The following is a 22719-nucleotide window of genomic DNA, read 5'->3' on the forward strand; positions in this document are numbered from 1 at the left end:
TTGGTGGACAAGAAGAAGACGAAGAACTAACTGACTATGAAAATTAGTTTAAGTTGTGTAGTATTCTAATTTTCTCAATAAGATTAACAATAGAAATGTGTATCAAAAAAATAGAACCATTTGAACAATGAATTGTATCGATATTATTATTATTATTATTACTATTAATATCAATATTAATTATTGTTATTATTATTATTATTATAATTAATTATTGATTATTATTATTAGTAGTATTATTGTTATTATTATTATTTATTCATGATTATTATTATTATTTATTGATAATAATAATAATAATAATAATTATTATTATTATTATTTGTTGCATCGTTGTAATAAGAGCTTAAAAGAATGAAATTTGGCTTTATATCATTAGCAATATCATTAGACATAAGAGCTGAACTGAACTGAACTGAACTGAACTGAATTTCAACGGAAGAGAACAGGCCCTAACTCAATTTTTCTAAAAAAAAAAAAAAATACAAAATTGTTCCTATTTTTTAACTATGCCCATATTATTGAATAAATTCTTCTCTTACTATAGTACCATCAATTTGCTATTAGCTTACTAGTTAATAAAGCCCCGCTTTAAATATTCACCTTAAGCCACTAAAGTCTCATAAACGACAACATGAAATTAATACAATATAGTCATATTCATTACTCATTCTCTAGCATATACTTTGTATTTTTTGTTTTACATACAACTTCATAGTTTTATTTAAAACAAAGTGTATGATACGTATTTATATCAAGTGTTCTTTCACACTCATGAACTTCTATGTATAGCACGATTTGTTATAAATATGTACGTACTTTTGCTTTTGTGTTGTATAGTAGGATAAAAAAAGTGATAAATCCTAAAATAATGTCAAGTATACTTTACCATTAGTGTAGGTGTGGCATCCTCGAATGTTGTGAATGCTAGCTAGCTTAACTGGTAAAATCTTTTGAAAAAATTACTTGTGACATGATGATAACTCGTATTTATACGATCCTCAATCACTACAACGCAAACCTGTACAAAAATATATGAATAATTATTTCATAATGAAAAAATAATGCACATAAATTGAAAATCCACATTAGCATTCTCTAGATAGTTTTACTTAGCCATATTGCATAGCCTAAACTTTCGAGCATAGCATATTATGATTAGATTTTTAAGGGTCAGTTACAATTGCAGGCAGAAAAACCGTGCCTAAACGAGCTATTTCGGACCAAAATCGGACTGAACAAAAATGTTAACTAAAAATGGTTTTTTTAGTTTGCCGAAAAAAAAAAAAAAATCAAGTCAAGCCTTAAATTTGGGCCCAAAAATTCTACCCAAATTTGGCATTTTTTTAGGTTGGGCTAGGCTAGCTTTGATTAGGTCTAATGTTTTTTTTTTTTTTTTTTTTTTTTGGGTGTTTTGATTAAATCTAATCTTGATTAATGAATAGCACTATTATGGAATCATGCGGGATATATAAAATTAAAAGAAGAAAACATTGGTCATTGAATTATAAGCGCAAGCGACATTCAACCTTTAGAAAAAAAAAAAAAAAGAGAAAGAATCGTTTTGGGCATTGGGATTGACCCCAATGTTAACCCTAAACTCGCTAAATCGAAGTCCAGGTTGTCCCGCTGCTTTTTCAGATTTAGAATTACTAAAAATCCCTATGTAGAGATATTTAAAACACACACAAAGCTCTAATTGAAAAACATGGCCACTAGTGTACAAAAGTTAAATTTATCAGTGTTAAAATTAAACCACGATGAACTTGTAAAAATAAATAAATAAATAAATAAATAAATAAAAAATCAAGATTTAATTCTGCAATAAGAAGAAGTGAGGTTTGCAATGTATACTTTCATTTAACAATTAAGTTTTATGAGGTATGAACATCATGGATACTATCGGCAAGATCTTGATACTATACAGAAATGACCCATTAAATAAAATGTGCGATACAAAATCTCTCAAATTGTCAAATGCAATTGCATATTGAAAATAGAATTGATATTTTTTGAGGGGAAATAACATTGAATTGATATATAAAGGTGTCTTACTTAATATACATGTAAATTATTAGCTGGCAGCTTGGCATGTTACCTAAAAATGTTATCTGTTGACCATTAAAAGATTTCAAAAAGTATCATTCGGATTTGGAATTTTAAAGGCTAGCTACACCTTATACTCACTATCTTCTAAATTAAATTAAATGTTAAATACAGAGTTCTTATTTTAACAGAACTGAAAGTATTTTTACCAAACTAAATTTATTTTTATTGACTAAAACTAATTATTATTATTCTTTTTTTTTTTTTTTACTAATTCTCTAATTTTTAAAATAAATTAAATATATTATAAATGTATCTTATCTTAAAGAGATTTTAAAATGAATTTTATGATAAAAAATAGAACTTTTTTTTTTTTGAAAGAATACCAATAATAAATAAAAGAACTTTATTTCCCTCAAAACTAAGTTATAGGATATTTATTAACAAAAACTTTTGTATACACCCGGTTTACGCTAATATTACTGTACATCGAGCAGTATAAGGGTAACTTTTACCTAATTTTAGGGTAACTTTTTGTGTTTTTTTGGGTACTTTAAACATAATACAATTTTTATATAAGTAGACAACAAGAAAAGTTTTATAATAGTAATTTAATTACATTCAATCACTAATAATTGATTTTTAGCCATTTAAAATGTGATTTTTTACTAATAATTTTTATTTGTATTGGATTACTTTTATGCATATTAGGGTAACTTTTATTCATTTCAGGGGTAACTTTTGATCACTTTAGTCTATTTTTATAATGGGTGTACAATAATTATTGTACACCCGATTTTTTTAAAAGTTTGTGATTTATTAAAAGTTGTGATTAATAAAATACCGATAATTAAACTCTATACAACATTTTATCATAAAAAATCTATCCAAATTTTGCTTACTAAGCATCATAGTGTCGCAAAAAATAAAATGTTAAATGTCACTGTTTCGTAGCCGATTGCGAGTTCTGGCTTTATTTATTAGTGATATATAGGGCCTGTTTAGTTCAACTTAATTTCAGTTCAGTTCAGTTCAGCTTCAATCAGTTCAGTTCAGTTCAGTTCAGCTCCTGATTTCCTCCTCTCATAAAATATTCATTTCAGCTCCAATCAGTTCAGTTCAATTCAGGTTCAATCAGTTCAGTTCAGCTCAATAAATGTAAACAGACCCATAATATATGATGATGATATGATGTATGATATGGTGGGGTACCAACTACCAAGTGTATTCCAAGTCCAACAATGTAAATTATTGATGGACCTAAACCAGGAATATTAGGGGATTGGATCCGACCCAATAAAAAGGTGTTGAGTGAAAAATGGGGCAGTGGAAGGGTTTGGGTTTTAGGTGCTTTAAAACATCAGAAAAGATTTTTCTCACTCCATTCCACTCTTTACGCCTCCGACGAACCATCTGCATTCTGCAACTTTGAGGTTTTTTTTTTTTTTTTCTCTCTCTTTCGCTCTATTCTGCTGCGATTTAATTACCTGCTTCTGTTCGTCATACTTTCATGTTTTTGTGATTTATTTCTACATTTTTGTTTTGATTTATGGCAATTTATGCATGTTTAATTACTTTTCAATTTTATTATATTCGAAGATAGCGGGATCTTCCTTCTTAGAAGCTTTCTCTTGAATTTCATGATTTATCTTACTGTTTAATTAGTTATACCTCTATTGAAATGGACAATTTCAAACTTTGTTAGATACTTTATTTAAATCAACGGTTTAGGGTTTTCCTGACGCCAAAATTGTAAATTAATATGATCAGTCGCTCAATACTTGATGTGTTGTAAGCTTATGTTGAATTTACGTGTTAAATTGGCTGTCTTATTTGATTTTTTAGAGCATTTTTCTGGAAAATTAGAAAACTGCATGCTTGCTATGATTAATCTCACAGAATTTGAAGACGGATTAATATTTCTGGCTTATAATATGTTTCACCTACATTGTCAATATGATTTTAGTATGCTTATAGCAAAGTGTCCATGTGTATGAGAATTGAAATGACTTTTGGTTTGTGGATTAGTCGAAGCGATAACATGGTTTGCTATTCTTAAATACTCTGTAGTTTGTATTTGATCATCAATATAATCTGGACTTGTAATGTCTGACTTTCTTACTCTCTGGTTGCTCGCATTTTTTACAGGACAAGAGAAGGTTTGCATCAATTTACACAATGTCTGGGTATGTTCTTAAACTGGATACTTGATTTATCCATTTTACGAGTATATGTGATATACTTTCTTGTATTTTGTCTCTAAGTACTTTAAAGTGTTTGGTGGCCAAATTCTAATATATTTATTGACTTTGTTTCAGCGAGGAGGTTGCTGTTGCTGTTCCTGCTACTGAGACCCCTTCTCCATTGGGGGAGACTATGGACCTGATGACTGCTCTGCAGCTCGTCCTCAAGAAGTCTCTTGCACATGGTGGCCTTTCCCGTGGACTTCACGAGGGTGCCAAAGTGATTGAGAAGCATGCTGCTCAGCTTTGCCTGTTGGCCGAGGACTGTGACCAACCCGACTATGTCAAATTGGTCAAAGCTCTTTGTGCTGAGCACAACGTGAACTTGCTTACTGTTCCAAGTGCCAAGACCTTAGGCGAGTGGGCTGGTGTAAGTTACTGTACTATTATCATCACTGAATTTCTAGGACTCCAATCTGATGTTAATTTTCATTTGTTGACCTAATTTTCCAACTTAGGTGAATAATGGGATTTATTGTTTGCAACTCACACATGTCTTCCAAATGTTTTAGTTACTGGTTGAGGGTAATTCAGTTGGTTTTGTTGTTATTTGTACAATGTTGACCTTTCAATAAGCTTTTTTATGCTATTTTTTCTTCTTGATACTTATGCAGCTTTGCAAGATTGATTCAGAGGGGAAAGCAAGGAAAGTTGTTGGCTGTTCATGCGTAGTTGTTAAGGTAGATCCCTTGTATTGTCTTTGTTGGTTCCCTTTCGAGCTACAACATCTTTTTGGTGGGCTAACCCTTTTTTTGTTTGCTGTTTTAGGACTTTGGTGAGGAGTCAGAAGGGCTCAATGTCGTCCAGCAGCACATCAAGTCTCACTAAATTGCTCACATATGAGAATACTTATCAGTTAGGGCTATTTTGAGAATTTTGCTTTGTTGTAGTGTTTGTTTTTTCAAGTTATTTTCGTCCAGAGAAAAATTTTGATTGTTTTTGGGGTTGCTAAGTTGGAACAAGTGATACTAGTTGCAATTTTATCGGAAAAGCAGCTGCACTGGTTTTTATATTTTGTTGACTATTATGTTTTTCTTATCTTTTCAATCCTCAGGGTTTTTGTTTGTTTTGGCAGGCTTGTGAAATTTGCCTCATGTTTGATGTTTCTGCTTGTCTTGTGTCTTTTGCTGTGGATTTATAGTAGACTCTCTTTCCTAAGGGATATTATAACGATTAAAATTCTACAGTAGCAGTAAAACTCTCTAAACCTTTGTGCTTTTTATTTAAGTTTATTATGCGTGTTTGTAAAGAGGGTCAATTAGAAAATATTTGCTAGGTTGATTTTGATTCGGATGAGCAAATTCTTGTCTATGATGTTCTCCATAGCAATACATTACTATCACTGATCCTTAACTGTTTCACCTTGTACACCAATATGTCAAGCTGCCGATCATTGCCAATTCACAAGTTTTAGCTTCTATCAGAATAATGACAGTTAATTAATTGAAAAAATTTGGTACAAAGTTTTACCACTAGATCCAATCTGAACTGTTATATTTTATGCTACGGTGGGGGTAATTTTGGTGGACCTTTGACGCCCTTCAAAGTTCCAATCGAATAAAAATCTGATGAATTACATACTTATGCAATTCACCCAAAATCCACAAAAAAATTATCTAGGTTTACACGTTACTCCTTGAGGAAAGAGGAAATTGCAAGAGAATAGTGATTTTGGTGGAGAGAACAGTAAAAAAAAATCATCTAGTTGGTCCTGGATCTGAGGCTTTGCATGATTAAATGGTTTGTTAAAAAAAAAAAAAAAAAATGTCCACGTCATGAGCGGTTTCCAACCTGTCACGATATTATTGGGTAGAGAGTCGAAATGTAACGTGGCATAAGAAAAGAGCAGAAGTAAAAGGAGAAGAAGAGGAGTGGGTTATTTCGGAATCCTGCTTTCGGAATAGCGAAATCCTTTGTGTTAAAAAAAAATCAACGAACGCACCGTGGCTCACTCAAGCCAACAATCCCAGTCTCTCTCCCGGAGAAAGTCCTCCGCAACTTCATCGACATCGTCGTCTTCCTCTCCGACCAGGATTGTTTACCGAGAGAAATTCCCAGGTGAATCTGAAGATTTACCTTTTTGGCAGAAAACCTGGTTCATTCTTGTTTTGCTTCTAATGGCTTTCGCCTTCTTTGGCCTCGCCATCTTCCTCTTTCTCTCCCTTGATGCCGACTATTTTGGCTCCTCCTCCGTCTCTGCTGTCTCTGCCTCCGAGGGTGTTGAGGTCTCTTTCCCTTCTTTTTTCTGATTCTGGTTCTGATTAATTGGGGATCTGACTGAGGTTTTGATTTTGTCTTTTACAGGTTACTTATGGGTCTGTTGTCAAACTGACGCATGAAAGAACTAAGTTCAGGCTGCATTCACACGATGTGCCATATGGTTCTGGAAGTGGTCAGCAATCAGTTACTGCTTTTCCCAATGTTGACGATTCCAATAGCTACTGGGTAATTTCTAGTGACCCTTTTCATTTCCATTTTTCTTACTCTAATTCCTTTTATAATTGCTGTTTGCCTATCCTATTCTATATAGGTTGTAAAGCCTGTACCCGATACTTCTGCAAAGCAGGGTGACACCATCACAACCGGGACAATTATCCTCCTACAACACATGAACACTCGTAAATGGCTACATAGTCACCTCCATGCCTCCCCTATTTCAGGCAACTTAGAGGTTTATTAATGTCCCTATTTCCGTTCTTTACACCTATAAACTTAAACTTATAGTAATATAACTACATGATTCACCTGCAATTTATTTTTGCTGCCTGGAAAACAAAAACCATTATCAGTTTTGGTTCATGTAGCCGACCCCCATTTATGGGATTAAGGCTTTGATTCATTACTTTGCCAACAATATTTGTTTTGCGCCATTCAGTGCTAGGGTTCTCATTGCATCTAATTCTGATTATACCATTCTCTATATGGTGTTTGTAGATTCACCCACTTAATGTACATATCACTGAACATATGACCTTGAAGCCTTTCATGGTTTTAGATTTTCATTGTCTTGGTTCATCATGTGTTATAGACTGACTAATTTAATTGTGATTATTTGTAATTAACTCTCAAATTAAGGAAATAGAAGGATTAGCAACCAATTGATTAATGCTTAACAAAGGATACAAGTAGCAACTTTAGGCCGCCAATCTCTAAGAAACTTTAGGTTGCCACTCTCTAAGAGTTTCCTCACAAATTTCTGGATAGCTTCTACAAATTCATACTACCATTCTTATACTAATGGTCTAAGGCTGACCTTTAGGAAGAATACATGTGACTACTTACTAAATTAGAAAAACCATAAATGAACATAGCTAAAGATGGTTGTCCTTCTTTCCTCAATTCTTCTTAATTGTTTTAGGCACTTTGCAAAGAAATGCCTTCCCTATGCTTGTTGCTGCTGCCGCTCTTTCTTGCGCCTCGAATACGCCATCCACGGTTGACTTGGGTCCATGACAATACTTCCCCCCCAAAGTTTCACCTTGTCCTCAAGGTGGAAGGACGGAAAACGATCCACGATTGTTTGATAATCCTCCTATGTGGCTTCGAACGCCGGTAATCCAGACCATTGAATGAGAACCTCTAGAACCACTGTGTTTCCTCCCCTGCGCTTGCGGACATCTAGCTATTGCTCGGGCTCGACAATTAATTCCAAGTCGGCAGTGAGTTGCTCTAGGATAGTTTGAATGGTGGTGCTAACCCCCGTCGCCTTCTTCAATTGCGAGACATGGAAAATGGGATGTAATTTAGAGGAACTAGGCAAGTCAAGTTTGTATGCCACTTTGCCTATGCGCTGGAGAACCTTGAAAGGATCGTAGAAGCGAGCTGCTAGCTTCTCGAATGGCCGCTTAGCCAATGAACGCTGCCGGTAAGGACTGATTTTGAGGAACACCTCATCTCCCACCTAAAAGTGCTCTTCGCGGTGGTGCTTGTCCGCATTCTTCTTCATGACTTGCTGTGCTCTAATTAAATTCAGTCTCAAGTAGTCGAGCATACAATCCCTCTCTCGGAGCTGCTCCTCCAGGGACCCTACCGGAGTTTGGCCAATGCCCACCCTCAATAGCCTAGGCGGATCACGGTCATAGACCACTTTGAAAGGAGTCGTTTTAGTGGAGGTGTGTGTGGGGGGGTATTATACGCATACTCCACCCAGGCAACCATTGTGCCCACCCCTTTGGCTGTGTTGACGCGAAGCATCTCAGGTACAGGCTCTTATTCACGATCTCAGTTTGTCCGTCTAACTGGGGATGATAGGATGTGCTTCTTCGCAAGTACGTACCCCGTAAACGGAACAACTCGTTCCAGAATTTGCTCAAGAAAATCCGATCTCTATCGAAAACAATGGATGAGGGAAATCCGTGCAGGCTGACTTTTTCTTTCACGAAGAGCTCTGCCACTTTCAGGGCGGTGAAAGGGTGTTTTAGCCCCAAAAAGTGCACATACTTAGAGAATCTATCGACAACCACCAAAATCACATCCACCTTCTTTGATAAGGGAAGCCCTTCTATAAAATCCAAGGACACATCTTCCCAGACGGCCGCCGGCACCGGCAGAGGTTGGAGGAGCCCCGCCGGACTGACAAACATCGCCCGCCCCAACGTACTTCACCCACCGTCTTTCTCATTCCCGGCCAATACCATTCGGCCGCCGCCGGAGATAGGTCTTCACTTCACCGTCGTGGCCCCCTGTTGGTGAGTCGTGGTACTCATGTAGTAATTTTGGAATGATGCTAGCTGACTTTGGAAGAACAATTCTTCCTTTGTACTGCACTTGCCCATTGACTAAAGTAAAGCCATTGGGCCCAATTTCATTGGGCTTCAGACCCCTTTTAATTTTTGCGATCCAAGCATCTTCTTCAATTTCCGTATTCATTGTGTCCCAGTTGATGTTTTGAGTGCTCAACATAGTGCTCAACTCGCATTGCTTCCGGGATAATGCGTTGGCACCCGGTTGGAGGCTCCGGGTTTATATTGGACTTCGAAATCGAATCCCACCAATTTCCTCATCCAACGTTGATACTCATTACCCACCTCATGTTGTTGTGTTATGAAACGAAGACTTTGTTGGTCGGTGCGGACTATAAAGTGTCGACCCAATAGATAATGTCTCCACTTGACTATGGCTAGGCAAATTGCCATGAACTCCTTCTCGTAAATGGACTTAGCTTGAGCCCTTACTCCCAAGAGCTTGCTATAGTAAGCAATCGGGCGCCCCTCTTGCATTAAAACCGCTCCGAGTCCAAAACCAGAAGCATCGGTTTCAAGGATGAACTCCTTCCTAAAATCGGGCATAGTAAGAACCGGCGCGGTAGTCATGGTCGTCTTAAGCTTTTCAAAAGCTTTTGATGCCTCTTCGGACCACCTATACGCATCCTTTTTGAGTTGTGCGGGGTCCGGCCACTTGAGCGTAGTGGGCTACGAACTTACGGTAGTAGCCCGTCAAGCCTAGAAAGCCTCTTAATTCCTTGAGGTTTCGTGGGCTGGCCAATCAAGGATGACCTTGACTTTTTCAACGTCCATTGGAACTCCATCCCTTGATATAATATGACCCAAGTAGGCCACCCTTTGACTTCCAAACTCACACTTCTTGTAGTTAGCATAAAGTTCATTTTCTGCCAACTTGATGAGCACTTGTTGCAAATGCTCTTGGTGCTCACTCTCATTCTTGCTATAGACAAGAATATCATCAAAGAAGACCAACACAAATTTCCTTAGGAATGGCCTAAAGGGATATCATTCATGAGTGATTGAAACGTTGCCGGGGCATTGGTCAATCCAAAAGGTATGACGAGAAACTCGTAGTGCCCTTCATGGGTACGAAAAACCGTCTTGTGGGTATCCTCGGCTTTTACCCGAATTTGATGGTAATTGGATTTTAAATCCAATTTTGAAAAAATAGCCACGCCATGGAGCTCAAATTAAAACTCATCAATCACCGGAATCGGATATTTATCCGGCACGGTCTTCCGATTGAGAGCCCGATAGTCGACGCAAAACCTCTACGATCCGTCTTTCTTCTTCACTAGCAATACCAGACTTAAAAATAGACTTGTTGAGGGCTTAATTATTCCGGCTTCTAGCATTTCCCTTATCAACCTTTGAACTCGTCTTTTTGAATTTGAGGGTATCGGTACGACCTTACACTAACCGGGTCCCGACCCTCTTTCAAGACAATTGCATGCTCTCTGCCTCTAGAAGGTGGTAGCCCACTTGGTAAGTGGAAAACCTTCTCAAATTTCTTTAAGATAGGCCCCAAGTATTCTGGGGGCCCATTCTTCTCACATGGCCCAATTGTGCATTCCTCTTTCTCTTGGGGTGCTCAATTTGGTTTACTTCCACCCATAGCCCACTTCTTTGTTTGTTAATTATTCGAAACATGGCTTTGAGGGAAATAAGAGTGGCTTCCAAGGTCGGATCTCCGGTGAGTTTCACCGGTACTCCGGCCACCGTAAACCGCATCTCATGCGTCTTCCAATTCGTGGTGACCGCCCCGAGTTTCTCCAACCATTGAACTCCTAGTATGACGTCGGAGTTGCCTAGACCAAGTGGTAGGAAATCTTCTACCACCGTTACTCCTCTGTTTAACTTGACCCGAACTCCTTGACACACCCCTTTGCCACGTATGATGTCTCCATTTCCAAGCGAAACTCCAAATTCCCCTCCCTCCGTGAGTGGAATTTGAAGTTCCTCCACTATAGTGGTGGAGATAAAATTATGGGTTGCCCCAGGATCTATCATCACTACTACTTGCCTTCCCTTGACCACCCCCTTGAGCCTCATCGTCTTCGAGTTAGAAATCCCGACCACCGAACAAAGAGAAACCTCCACATTAGGCTCGGATTCCTCCCATTCCTCCTTATCCTCTGAGTAGCTTGCATTCATCTCCTCCTCTTCGCCCCCTACTCTGGCAATTAAGACACTCATCTCTTTTCTCTTGCAACGGTGCCCAACTCCCCATCTCTCATCACAACGAAAACAAAGCCCTCTAGCTCGTTTCTCTTGTAGTTCACTTTCTGTGAGCCTTCTGGGCCCACTACTGGCCTTGGATGACTGTTGAGACGCATTGGGCAGGCCCATGTTAATGGAGCCTTGTGACTCAGGGGTCAGGCTCGGCTGCTGGAAGGGGCGGGGGGTAAGCCATAGGATTGTATCAGGCCAGGCCCCAACCACTCTGGCCTGCTATATGGGTTTGGGCTGGGCCCACTTGACTCGGTCCAGCCTTCCACGACCCTAGGTTTCCTTTTTTTCCTCCATTCACACGGTTTCTTTCTTCTATACGCCCAGCCAAATCCATGGCTCTTTCCAAGGTCATCGGATTCAACAACCTTAACTCCGCCTTGATCTCATCGTTCAGACCATTCACAAACTGTCCAAGCATCAAGCTTTCTCGTATATCTTCTAATGGGAAAGCGAGTTCGATGAATTTACGTCGACATTCCTCCACGATGGTCACCTGAGTCACGGCGAGCCACTGCTCGTGGAGGCTGCCGGCATTAGAAGGTCGGAATTCTCGCAGCAGGCGATCCTTCAAGTCTATCCAACCCCCAAACGGTCTCCTTTTGTTTTCCCAGTGATACCATTGCAGCGCCGCGCCGTCCATCGCCACCACGGCCGTCGACACTTTGTCTTTCTTCGATAGCCTGTAAAAGTCGAAGAACATTCTTGCCCTCATCACCTAGTTGTCGGGATCCAACCCTTCAAACGTGGGCATATCCAGTTTCTTCTGTTTCCACCGGCCGGTGTCTCCGCCGCCTTCCTCCGTCCATCCTCGTGGGTCCCTCCTCCGCCACTCGAGCATGCCAAATTCTCCTCCCATAGGCGTCCGAATTTCATTTTCCCCATTTAACTGGCTAGCGTTCTCATCAACTAAGTTAATCGGTGGTGGTCTGATAAGCGGCCGTTCAGCCAGGGCCGCACGCACCTCCTCTTGGAACTTTGCGTTCTCCTTGGCCTCCTCTCCCAGCTTCACAAGTCACTCTCGATCCGCCGCCGCCTGAACATCTGCGTCTCTTCGGAAACGTCCCAGGCGTTCTTCCAGCTTCGTGGTGGTAGCTGCTAAGGCTTCGTTAGTCTTCCGCCGTTCCTCTTCCATGGTTCCCTTCACTGCTGCCGCCACTACCCGGGTGAGCGAGTCCTCCTGTGTGCTTAGCTTCCCTTCGATGACCGCGAGCTGGTTCTCCACGGAACACATTTGGTTTCCCAACGCAGTGAGCTCTGCTTCGGCTGCATCAATCCGTTGTGTGTTGTTGGAAACCATGATCGAACTTGCATTGATACCAAGTTTGTTATAGACTGACTAATTTAATTGTGATTATTTGTAATTAACTCTCAAATTAAGGAAATAGAAGGATTAGCAACCAATTGATTAATGCTTAACAAAGGATACAAGTAGCAACTTTAGGCCGCCAATCTCTAAGCAACTTTAGGTTGCCACTCTCTAAGAGTTTCCTCACAAATTTCTGGATAGCTTCTTCAAATTCATACTACCATTCTTATACTAATGGTCTAAGGCTGACCTTTAGGAATACATGTGACTACTTACTAAATTAGAAAAACCATAAATGAACATTGCTAAAGATGGTTGTCCTTCTTTCCTCGATTCTTCTTAATTGTTTTTGGCACTTTGCAAAGAAATGCCTTCCCTATGCTTGTTGCTGCTGCCGCTCTTTCTTGCGCCTCGAATACACCATCCACGGTTGACTTGGGTCCATGACATCATGCTCATTATAGACCCCCCCCCCCCCCTTCTCATGTACACTATATTATAGTGATTGAGTATTCTAGCATTCATATGTAGACTACCTTTATTCACTGAGCACTTGTGTAGTAGGTGCAGGAATTAGTGATTTTTTAATAGGGGGATATAACCCTAACTTCTAATCCTATTTGATTGCTCTAGGTAAGTTGCTATGGAGGAGATTCAGTCTCAGATACAGGGGATTTCTGGAAGTAAGACTCAAAACTGTTTTATTACTCTTTGTTGTTGTTGTTGTTGTTGTTGTTGTTGATTACTCTATCTGCTGTTTCCTGGTAGACTTGAAATCGAGGGAAAAGGGAAGATCTGGAAGCAAAATCAGAAGATCAGGCTTCATCACGTGGACACTGGAGGGTATCTGCACAGCCATGACAAGAAGTATCAGCGCATAGCTGGAGGTCAGCAAGAGGTAAGGATGATTTTCTTTCTTTTCCCTTTGTGATGTTATTTGCTGTTGAAGAGCCATGCTTGGATAAGTTTCTGGTAACAACTGGCTAGACATTAAATATAGCTATGCTAAGTTTTTGCCATCTTATTTTCTTTACTTTTGTGTTGATCAGCCAAAAAAAATTATCTTTGATGTATCATCCCCTTTTTAATCACAATTATTTCTTTCATTACTATTCAGCCATCTTAAACATTTGCTTACCTACTTTTCTCTAGTCAAACAATTTCTCCAAAACGTTTTCCCTTTGTAGTCTCATCTGTCTAAAGTTTCACGAAGAATCCCTTCAACTCTTTTATACTTCATTATATGCTAGATTGTATTGTGATGGGCATTAATTGGGTTATCCCTTCATTTTTAAAAAACTCATCATGATCACATTCGATTCTGTTAGCACCATTCTGGTTTGAATTTTGGCTATACAATATTACAATGTAGGAAACATAGCCTTTCTGGCTGAATATTGCCAAAAAAAAAAAAAAAAACCTCTACCCTGATCTCAACGCTAGTTTTGGAATTTGGATAGCAATTATAAAAGGAAATGGAGAGAAGGGAAGTATAAAGGAGGAGGAAATGAAGAGGAGGGAGAGAGTGAGCTTCTCGTTTCTTTCCTAATATTTCCAATATTGGAAGGATTTGATTTATTAAAGGAAAAGGAAAATGGATCCTTCTAATTCCATCCCCTTCCCTCTTTCCATATGCTATTTAAATAAGGGATAACAATTCCCTCCCTTTCTCTTCTCTTCATTTCCTTTCATTTCTCTTTTTCCAAACATTGTGTAAAGCTTAAATGATAATCTGCATCTTTAGGAGCCCTTGGATTCGACATTGTTTTAACCCCCTATGGCCTTGAGCAGCTTTTACATTCTTATTATTGTATTTTGGTGATTTGTTACATGTTATTCTGTGCAGGTTTGTGGTGTCAAAGAGAAGAGCCGGGACAATGTTTGGCTTGCAGCAGAGGGTGTATACCTCCCAATCAGTGATGGAAAGGCAGAGTCATCTTAGTTTTCTTCACCCAATTAAACTCATTAGTATTACTCAGAGGATCCACTCTATTGATGCTCAGAAGCGAATTTTGAGTTGGTGTAGCATCACTCTCTTATTTATGTTGTCTGGAACGTATAGGTGAGTAGGACTGATGTTTTTTATAACAGAAAAGGATACGATACTTGAAGCTCTTTGGTTGATGATGTATGTGTTAATATGTTATGAAGTGTAAGAGGGTCTACTGGGCTAGTTTCATACTTTCATCTTCAAGAAGGCCACAGTTTTTTTTGTTTTTTCTTTTCTTTCTTTTTTAGCATCCATCCATGTTTTTAATAGTCAAATTGCTCTATTACCTTAAGGATGTATTTATTTATCAAACTTCCCTCAAGTTAACCCCCTTTCCCTCCGCATCATTACTCGTATGGGATACGAAGATACGCCATGTAGTCGTCGTTTTCAGTGGAGAAGAATTGAACTTGCATGCTGGGTCTTGAGCTACTGCCTACTGGATGAACATGGCTGTTTTTAATTTTATTCGATGTATTAATCACACAAAGGGCTTAAATCAGCCATTATAAACTCAGAAATACTCTGAGGAACTTCTTCCAACCAAACTCTAAGGGCCTGTTCTCACTGACTGTATTGAACTGAACTGAGTTGAACTGAACTGAATATTTTATGTGAGAGGGAAATTAAGATAAGAACATAATTGAGTTGAACTGAACTGAACTGAAAATAATCGTATGAGAACAAGCCCTAAAACTATCAAAAAAATTGATATTTGTAAACTCTAACTGCTTGACCAATTCCTCACTCTCCTAAATTATAATGTTGTAAAAAAAAAAAAAAAAAGTTGCTTTGTATTAGAAATCAATTACTTTATTACAATTGGTACATACTCTATAGTCCGTATTACGTATATGTTTCACAATTATGTACCGAATAAAAAGTTTTTTTTACTTGTATAAAAAAAATTGGATTTTATCAAATTCCACAAAATACACACAATGGAAAGAAAAATATAATAATAGTGGAACTTGTTTTATACACCCGGGTGTACCGTACACCCAACTAATCAAGATTAATTTTTGCTTTTCATTTGATGATTAAATGAAAAGCATCATCAAAATGAACACAAAATACTCATGGGTGTACGGTGTACATGAGTGTATATAACAATCTCTCATAATAATCAACAACTTTTTTGTGTTGCTAGCCACATCGTGTGATAAAGATTACTTGTAAAGGTTACTTATTCAGGGGTTACCTACATGAGTTCCTTTCAAGGGTTACTTGTAAGAATTACTTGTAGGGGTTATATATTCAAGGGTTACTTACTCAGTCGATTAACACGTTTTTGTGTGAGAGTAACTCCTAATCAAATGAGTAACCTTTGAATAAGTAACCTTTGAACAAGGAACCCCAATAATTTATCCCTTACTAAATGAGTAACCCTTGAATAAGTAATCCCTGAGCAAACAAGTAATAAACCAAGAATAAGTAAGTAACCTATGACCAGATGAGTAACCCCATACAAGTAACCCATGATCAGACGAGTAACCCCCTACAGGTACCCCTGACCAAAAGAGTAACCCCTACAAGTAACCCTTGGCCAAACGAGTAACCCCCTACAAGTAACTCTGGCCACACGGTGTAATCAACCATATATACAAAAATTGTGCATAATAATATTAATAATAATGTCAATTGAATATCTAATCAAGGAATTAAATGGACATTTACGATTTTTTTTTTTTTTTCAAAATTTTAAAAGTTAAGTGATACTAACTGAAAAATCCCTAAAATAAACAAGATGAATTTTCTCAGAAAAAAAAATAAAGGTTTGAGTTAAAACTTAAAAAAGTGTACTCGTACGAGTATTTGTTTGGTACTTTGGTGTGGCATCTGTTGGAGTTGGAGGTTTGCAGTTTGCAGGAGAGGGCCCTTTGTCCTCTCTTTTTCTCTCTCCTCTTTCCTCTGTCTCTGTCTTTGTCCCTGTGGGTCTGAATTTCTGGAATTTTCGTCAAATTCCTAATTCCTAGAGTAATTGATAAAGTTGTTATCTTTTCAGACCACATTTTCAAACCCTAACCCTTTCTCTCTAGATCCTTCTTTCAGGTCTCTCTATATTCGCCTTTTATTCACTTCGTACGTTTTGATTTTCGTTTTGTTTACTGATTCATTTGTCTTTGTTTTGGCAGATCTTATCGGAAGGATCTCAATTCGGTGAAAGCTATATAAGTATATATATTCGGGGATTGAATTGGGTAATGCTCAATTTTTTAATTTTGGTGTTGTTGTAATTAGTTAAAACATTGGTGAATAAAATGTCGCTTCTTCCAAATAGTGATTCAATTCACATTAGAGAGGTTTGGGAAGATAATCTGGAGGATGAATTTGGTTTGATTCGTGATATAGTTGACGATTACCCTTTTGTAGCTATGGATACTGAGTTTCCAGGTATTGTCCTTCGACCTGTCGGTACTTTTAAGAGTAGCTCTGATTTTCACTACCGTACTCTCAAGGATAATGTCGACATGTTGAAATTGATTCAATTAGGCCTCACCTTTTCTGATGAACTTGGTAACCTTCCTACTTGCGGTACTGATAAATTTTGCATTTGGCAATTCAATTTCCGCGAATTTAACCTTAATGAGGATGTTTTTGCCAATGATTCTATTGAGCTTCTCTGTCAGAGTGGCATTGATTTCAAGAAAAATAATGACAAGGGCATTGATGCCAAGAGGTTTGGTGAGCTTTTGATGTCTTCTGGTGTTGTTTTAAACTATAATGTCCATTGGGTCACTTTCCATAGTGGTTATGATTTTGGTTACTTGCTTAAGCTCCTCACTTGTCGCAACCTCCCTGACACCCAGCAGGAGTTCTTTGAGATGATCAAGACCTATTTCCCTACCGTTTATGATATAAAGCACCTTATGAAGTTCTGTAACAGCTTACATGGTGGTTTGAACAAGCTCGCTGAGTTGTTGGAAGTTGAAAGGGTTGGTGTGTGTCACCAGGCTGGTTCTGATAGTTTGCTTACATCTTGTACATTCAGGAAGTTGAAGGACAATTTCTTCAGTGGATCCATGGAGAAATATGCTGGTGTTTTGTATGGATTAGGTTTTGATAATGGTCAAAGTGTTCACTAATCAGGAGAACTATCAAACTTAATGTTGAATTTCCATGTAGTCATTTTGTGTACACTTTTGGTAAAATCAGTTTTATAATCAATTTTTGATTTATAGAGTTTTGTCATACCTGTGCTCTGCTGATCATATATATATTTCTCCTCTCTCCCTCCCCCTCCCCCCCCCCCCCCCCCCCCCCCCCCCCCCCCCTCCCCCCCTCTTTTACTGACTGCACTTTCTTTCTCTCTGTGATCTACGCTTTACAATTCCTTATCTGCTTGTGACTGGATAATAGGAGTAGCTGACAATCTTAATGTGATTTCACACTGCCTTATTTTAAATGTGGCTACTTAATCGACTGATGATGTTCTCTGGTAGTGCTGATTCCAGCATTTATTGGATGACGCTTGAAATTTTCCTGCTACTTCAGTGCTAAAATAGACATCTGTTCTTATGATTCTTCTTTATAGTTTTTGACAAAGAAGTTTGAACATCCGTCAAAGCCTTCTTTCCAGTCTAACAAGAGTGGGCACCTGGCTAGTCTGATCAGCAGGCCCTGCGTAAAATGTTGCTTCTGTTGGTCATTGTTCAGTCTAACAAGAGTGGGTGGGTAGCTTCTATGGTTCTTGGGTGGATGAGGATGGCAAACCACTGATGTTTGTTAACAGGGCTACCTTAGATCAACTTTGTGCAGGATTAACAAGCCAAGGCACTACCTAGGACCACTGGAAAGTGGATGAGACATGAGAGATTATTCTTTCTGCTTGTAATAAACTTTTCGATACAGATTTTCTCCAAGTTGGCAAAGAAGACTCCATCGTTTGGAACCATTCTAGGAACTGTATATACAATCCACATTGGGTACCAGGGACTTGGTCTCAATGCTTTTCAGGAAGGGGGCCTTTTTGCCTATGATGTTTGGGACTTTTACTGAACTTACTGGGAGGGTTAATTACCAATGGAATAGGACCTGGAAGATCTTGATCAGCAGAACTGGTAAGTCTTCCTATGGAAGGTTCACAATAATGCTATGCCTCTCGGATTTGAGCTTCAAAACAGAAGTGCAACTTAAACTACGAGGACTACATATTTTGTTTTCTCCTCCTCTCATATTCACTTTGTTTAATACCCACTCGTCTCTAAAAGTTTTTTCTGTTAATTTGTGAGATAGAACCGATACAAATTTTGGTATTAATGAAACTCAGAAATGGTTTAGACTTGAGCTTTTTCCGTTTCCTAAACCCGAGCTGTTTCTGTGCTACAAGCCTACATACGTTAAATCTTGGATATGAACATAGTTTTGGAGTTTCTGTTAAGTTTGTTGAGAAGTTAGAAGAGTAATTATCAATTGAGTTTGTCTGTGGCTGTTATTGTTAGCTGAATTTATTGTAATTTTATAAATTAATAATCAACTTAGGTTTGCAAGAATTTTAATTCATGGGTTATGGAAGATGAGTGATTCATGGAAAATGGAAATAAATCCTGTTATTCTTTCTAAGGATATGTCTGCAATAATAGTAGTCTATGACTTATTTCAAATTAAGTGAAACAAATGATAGGCAAGTTGTATTTTGTGTGATAGATGAATATAATTGTATTTCTTGTCAAGAAATGTAACTAGGGATCTTGAACTATGTTTGATGTTTCAGTAAAGATCTGACAGTTTTTTCGATGCTGCTTGTTGGTTGTACTTTAGATGAGCTACCTAAAGGGATCATCATAGAAAAACGAGAATGTATGAAATTTTTTAGAAGTAAGTCATACAAATTGGAGGAGTATATGTCAAAAGGTTTGTTTCATCTATCTGGTCAGATATCTGTTGGGGAAAAGAACAATTCCTGGTCTGATATGTAAAATTCTCCACAGGCGCACTGCTTGTTCTGCAATTTAAAACTTTTATGTAACTTTCCTGTTTGGATGTTTACAGGGATTAGCAGAACACAGGGAAACATTAGGGCATGTCGTTGAGTACTGTTACTTTTCACGGACCTTTCCTACTTTCTCACAAGATTGTTAACATTTTGATGTTACAAGTAATTCTACTGTGGCTCAGGTATTATGAGGACAAAGAAGCTGAAGCCAAGCAAGGTTTTTGGAATTGCCCATGTTTGCCTATGAGGGAGAGGTATGATTCTCTTCCAAATCAACTTTACTGTTACTTTTCACGGAGCTTCCCTACTTTCTCACAAGATTGTTAACATTTTGATGTTACAAGTAATTCTACTGTGGCTCAGGTATAATGAGGACAAAGAAGCTGAAGCCAAGCAAGGTTTTTGGAATTGCCCATGTTTGCCTATGAGGGAGAGGTATGATTCTCTTCCAAATCAACTTTTCTTGCAGATGATTCTGCATATAGTGATGCCTGCTTAACCTGTGGAGCATACATATGATTCTGTCATCTCCATTAAGAGTTAATAATGCAGTAACTCAAGATGCTTCAATTCTCATATTCTCGAGATACTGAGGTTGATAGTAGAGGGGTCAGAGGGAGATTGTACTTAATTAGTACCAAAATACCAATTTGCGTCTGTGCAATGCAGAGTGAAAGGGATTTAATGGTATTTAACTGCCGAGTTTGTAGCTTAAAAACTTTAGGAGAGACTAGTTTATAAACTGATAAGAGTTATGAGAAAGAGAATAATGTTGGAAAGCTTGAATTATATTAAGAGTATACAAAATTTATAGTACATAAGTAAGCATTAGACTATGACTAGATACATTAGAGTCTATGTCTGGGTACATTAGACAATAGTTAGGAAAATCTTTGACAATAAACCTAAAAGTGTAAATCAAGGAGTAAATCAAGGGACTATAATATTGCTAATATCGTTATCCTTTCATATCCTTTACACGCCCCCGCAAGACGGACGTCCGGAACAAGAGATTGATCTTGGATATAATAACGCAAATCGATCTTGGTCAATGTACGAATTAAAGTGTAGTTGGTGAGAAGGGTTGCATTGCATTGTCATTCTCCGAGTGGGTTTGGAGAGAGTAGGTTTTTTTTTTTTTCTTTCCCAAATGTATAGAGAATAAGGAGTTGCTTAATGGGTGTTTTTCACGGTTGTTGTGACATGCGAACCATTGACTGCAAAATTAAAATGAAGAATTTTTTGCTAGTATGTGCTTGCAACATATGGGAGAAGAATAAAAATATAGGGATTCCTTCACAACTACTGAAGGCGAGATAGAAAAAAAAAATGTAATGGTGTTGAATTATATTAAGAGTATACAAAAGTATTTATAGTACATAAGTAAGCGTTAGACTATGACTAGATACATTAGAGTTTATGTCTAGGTACATTAGACAATAGTTAGGAAAATCTTTGACAATCAACCTAAAATTGTAAATCAACGAGTAAATCAAGGGATAATGATATTAGCAATATCATTATCCTTTACATAAACAGTTCAAGAGTTTGTAGGATGTGATGGATTCAGTTACATGCATGTGTATGGTGGTGACTCTGGTGGGTATTGTCAGTCTATCTGCTATAACTTTTGAGACTGTTACAAGCAAGTTATTTAGTTTTGCGTTATTATACCTCTATGGCTCCAGCTCTACCCTCCATTGAATGTTCAGATGTTCTGCATACCTCCAATCAGTGGCTATTGTGCATTCATTTTGAGCTAAGAGTGTCACAAATTGTATTGCTTTAAATAGGCAATTTCTGTATGCTCTGATTATGATTCTTAATTTTTAGTGAGTATTGTTAGTCAGTCTGTCTAAGTGTGGTCATGGGAATATGGGGACTGAAGGCGAATAATTAAGTCTACCAAAGAGGTTTAAGTGAATTTTGCAGCATTCCTTTTTGAAATAGAATGCATAAGATGTCTACAAGGACCAACTTCACAATGACATTGGACAATACCCTGAATTGATAACCATGATACCTCCAATTGTTTTTGATTAGCAGTGAAGTAGAAAGGAGATTGATAATTATAGCTGTGTTGATTCATCATAGCCTGTTTTGTGAGTGAATCTACTACAGCCAGTTCTCTTCCTACTGCCTTCTAATCTCCTTGGAAAAAAATATATGATGATGAACTTCACTATTCCTAGTTTCCTAATTAAATAGGTTAACCTTCAGGGACCGGCTTTCACATACTCACCAGCTAATTCATGCCTGCTAAACACTCATGACTTTTTTCTAATATGCTGCTTCTGTGTTTAAGAGGGTAATGTCTCAAACAGTCAAACCAATTGTATCCCAAAGTGTGCTATGGACTGCTAATGGTAGTTGTTGCTTGCAATTTACGTTCTCATGTTCACGTCTCTAACTTAGAATACAATAAGGAAAGACTACCTTATTGGCTAATTGCTGCTCAACTGGCCATTATGTTACTCTAGGTGGTGGTGTTTATGTTTATGGCTACTCTCTGTGCCTCTGTGATAATTTCTTGTCATTCGACCATGATAATTTCTTGGGTTTTATTTTTTATTTTTTTATTTCTATTTTATCTAACAAAAAGGCTCATAGCTTATAACTGAGGCGGACAATTTTACAGGAAAGAGTGCCACTACATGCTATTCCCAACACCTGAATGAATTTGCTGGAAAGATCAGTTTAGCCTAACATCCTAAATGCTCTTTTTCCTATAAGGCTTTTATTTTCTGGATATGCTGGTCGCATCAAGATTTCTTATAATCTTTCCATGTTTGCAGACTATCACCTTGGATGAAATTCGGGAAGTGACAGCAAATATGTGATTTTATGAACTGAAGGCCTGTACATTACATATTATCACGAGGATGCCAATAACCGTTGTTCTGTTATGCTGTATTGCCTGTATATACTCTTATTTTGGAGAGCCTCGTCATCTCTAACTCTAAGCCTAATCAAGGTATATAGCCATACTCATGTATCTGAGTTGTATTTGATTTTATGATAGAAAAAGTCATACATCAATTATTCCAAAGTATATTTCTATAGGGTTTTTTCATTTGATAAAAATGTGGAAGTGTTTCTAAAAACATGATTGAGTCAAGAACAATATTATTGCATTCTTAAAATTGCATATTATTGATTTATTTGCATGTAGCCAAAAAAAAAATTGATGCAAGAATTAGAAAAGAAATCAAAATCCTCTATTTCACTAATGTTTTGTGTAT

The 22719-nt window shown here is 37.7% G+C and overlaps 2 protein-coding genes, 1 long non-coding RNA gene and 1 pseudogene across 6 annotated transcripts; all 4 read left to right on the forward strand.

The window, feature by feature from the left end:
- Positions 1–3392: 3392 nt before the first annotated feature.
- LOC145590171 (small ribosomal subunit protein eS12-like) lies at positions 3393–5301 on the forward strand. Its single transcript, XM_081646928.1, has 5 exons — positions 3393–3479; positions 4195–4232; positions 4365–4659; positions 4904–4969; positions 5058–5301. The coding sequence occupies exons 2-5, from the start codon at positions 4225–4227 to the stop codon at positions 5115–5117; spliced, it is 429 nt and encodes a 142-aa protein (XP_081503054.1). The 5' UTR covers positions 3393–3479; positions 4195–4224; the 3' UTR covers positions 5118–5301.
- Positions 5302–6158: 857 nt separating this feature from the next.
- On the forward strand, positions 6159–14853 carry LOC145590170 (stromal cell-derived factor 2-like protein). The gene is made up of 6 exons (XM_081646927.1): positions 6159–6514; positions 6594–6734; positions 6820–6960; positions 13185–13234; positions 13320–13449; positions 14398–14853. Exons 1-6 carry the CDS (start codon positions 6407–6409, stop codon positions 14491–14493), a joined length of 666 nt encoding a protein of 221 aa, XP_081503053.1. The 5' UTR covers positions 6159–6406; the 3' UTR covers positions 14494–14853.
- Positions 14854–16373: 1520 nt separating this feature from the next.
- On the forward strand, positions 16374–17733 carry LOC145588553 (putative CCR4-associated factor 1 homolog 7 pseudogene; annotated as a pseudogene). Its single transcript, XR_014101605.1, has 2 exons — positions 16374–16593; positions 16677–17733. The product of XR_014101605.1 is annotated as a putative CCR4-associated factor 1 homolog 7 pseudogene (transcript).
- Positions 17734–17865: 132 nt separating this feature from the next.
- LOC145588562 (uncharacterized) lies at positions 17866–22591 on the forward strand. 3 transcript variants are annotated; one of them, XR_014101607.1, is made up of 4 exons: positions 17866–19731; positions 19841–19912; positions 22116–22172; positions 22273–22591. It is a non-coding gene; the product is annotated as an uncharacterized LOC145588562 (long non-coding RNA). The 3 variants fall into 3 exon arrangements; XR_014101606.1 differs by having other exon boundaries at positions 22116–22591; XR_014101608.1 differs by lacking the exon at positions 22116–22172.
- Positions 22592–22719: the final 128 nt, after the last annotated feature.

The sequence above is a fragment of the Chenopodium album genome, chromosome 17 (assembly GCF_948465745.1).
Source record: "Chenopodium album chromosome 17, dcCheAlbu1.1, whole genome shotgun sequence".
Taxonomy (NCBI): domain Eukaryota; kingdom Viridiplantae; phylum Streptophyta; class Magnoliopsida; order Caryophyllales; family Amaranthaceae; genus Chenopodium; species Chenopodium album.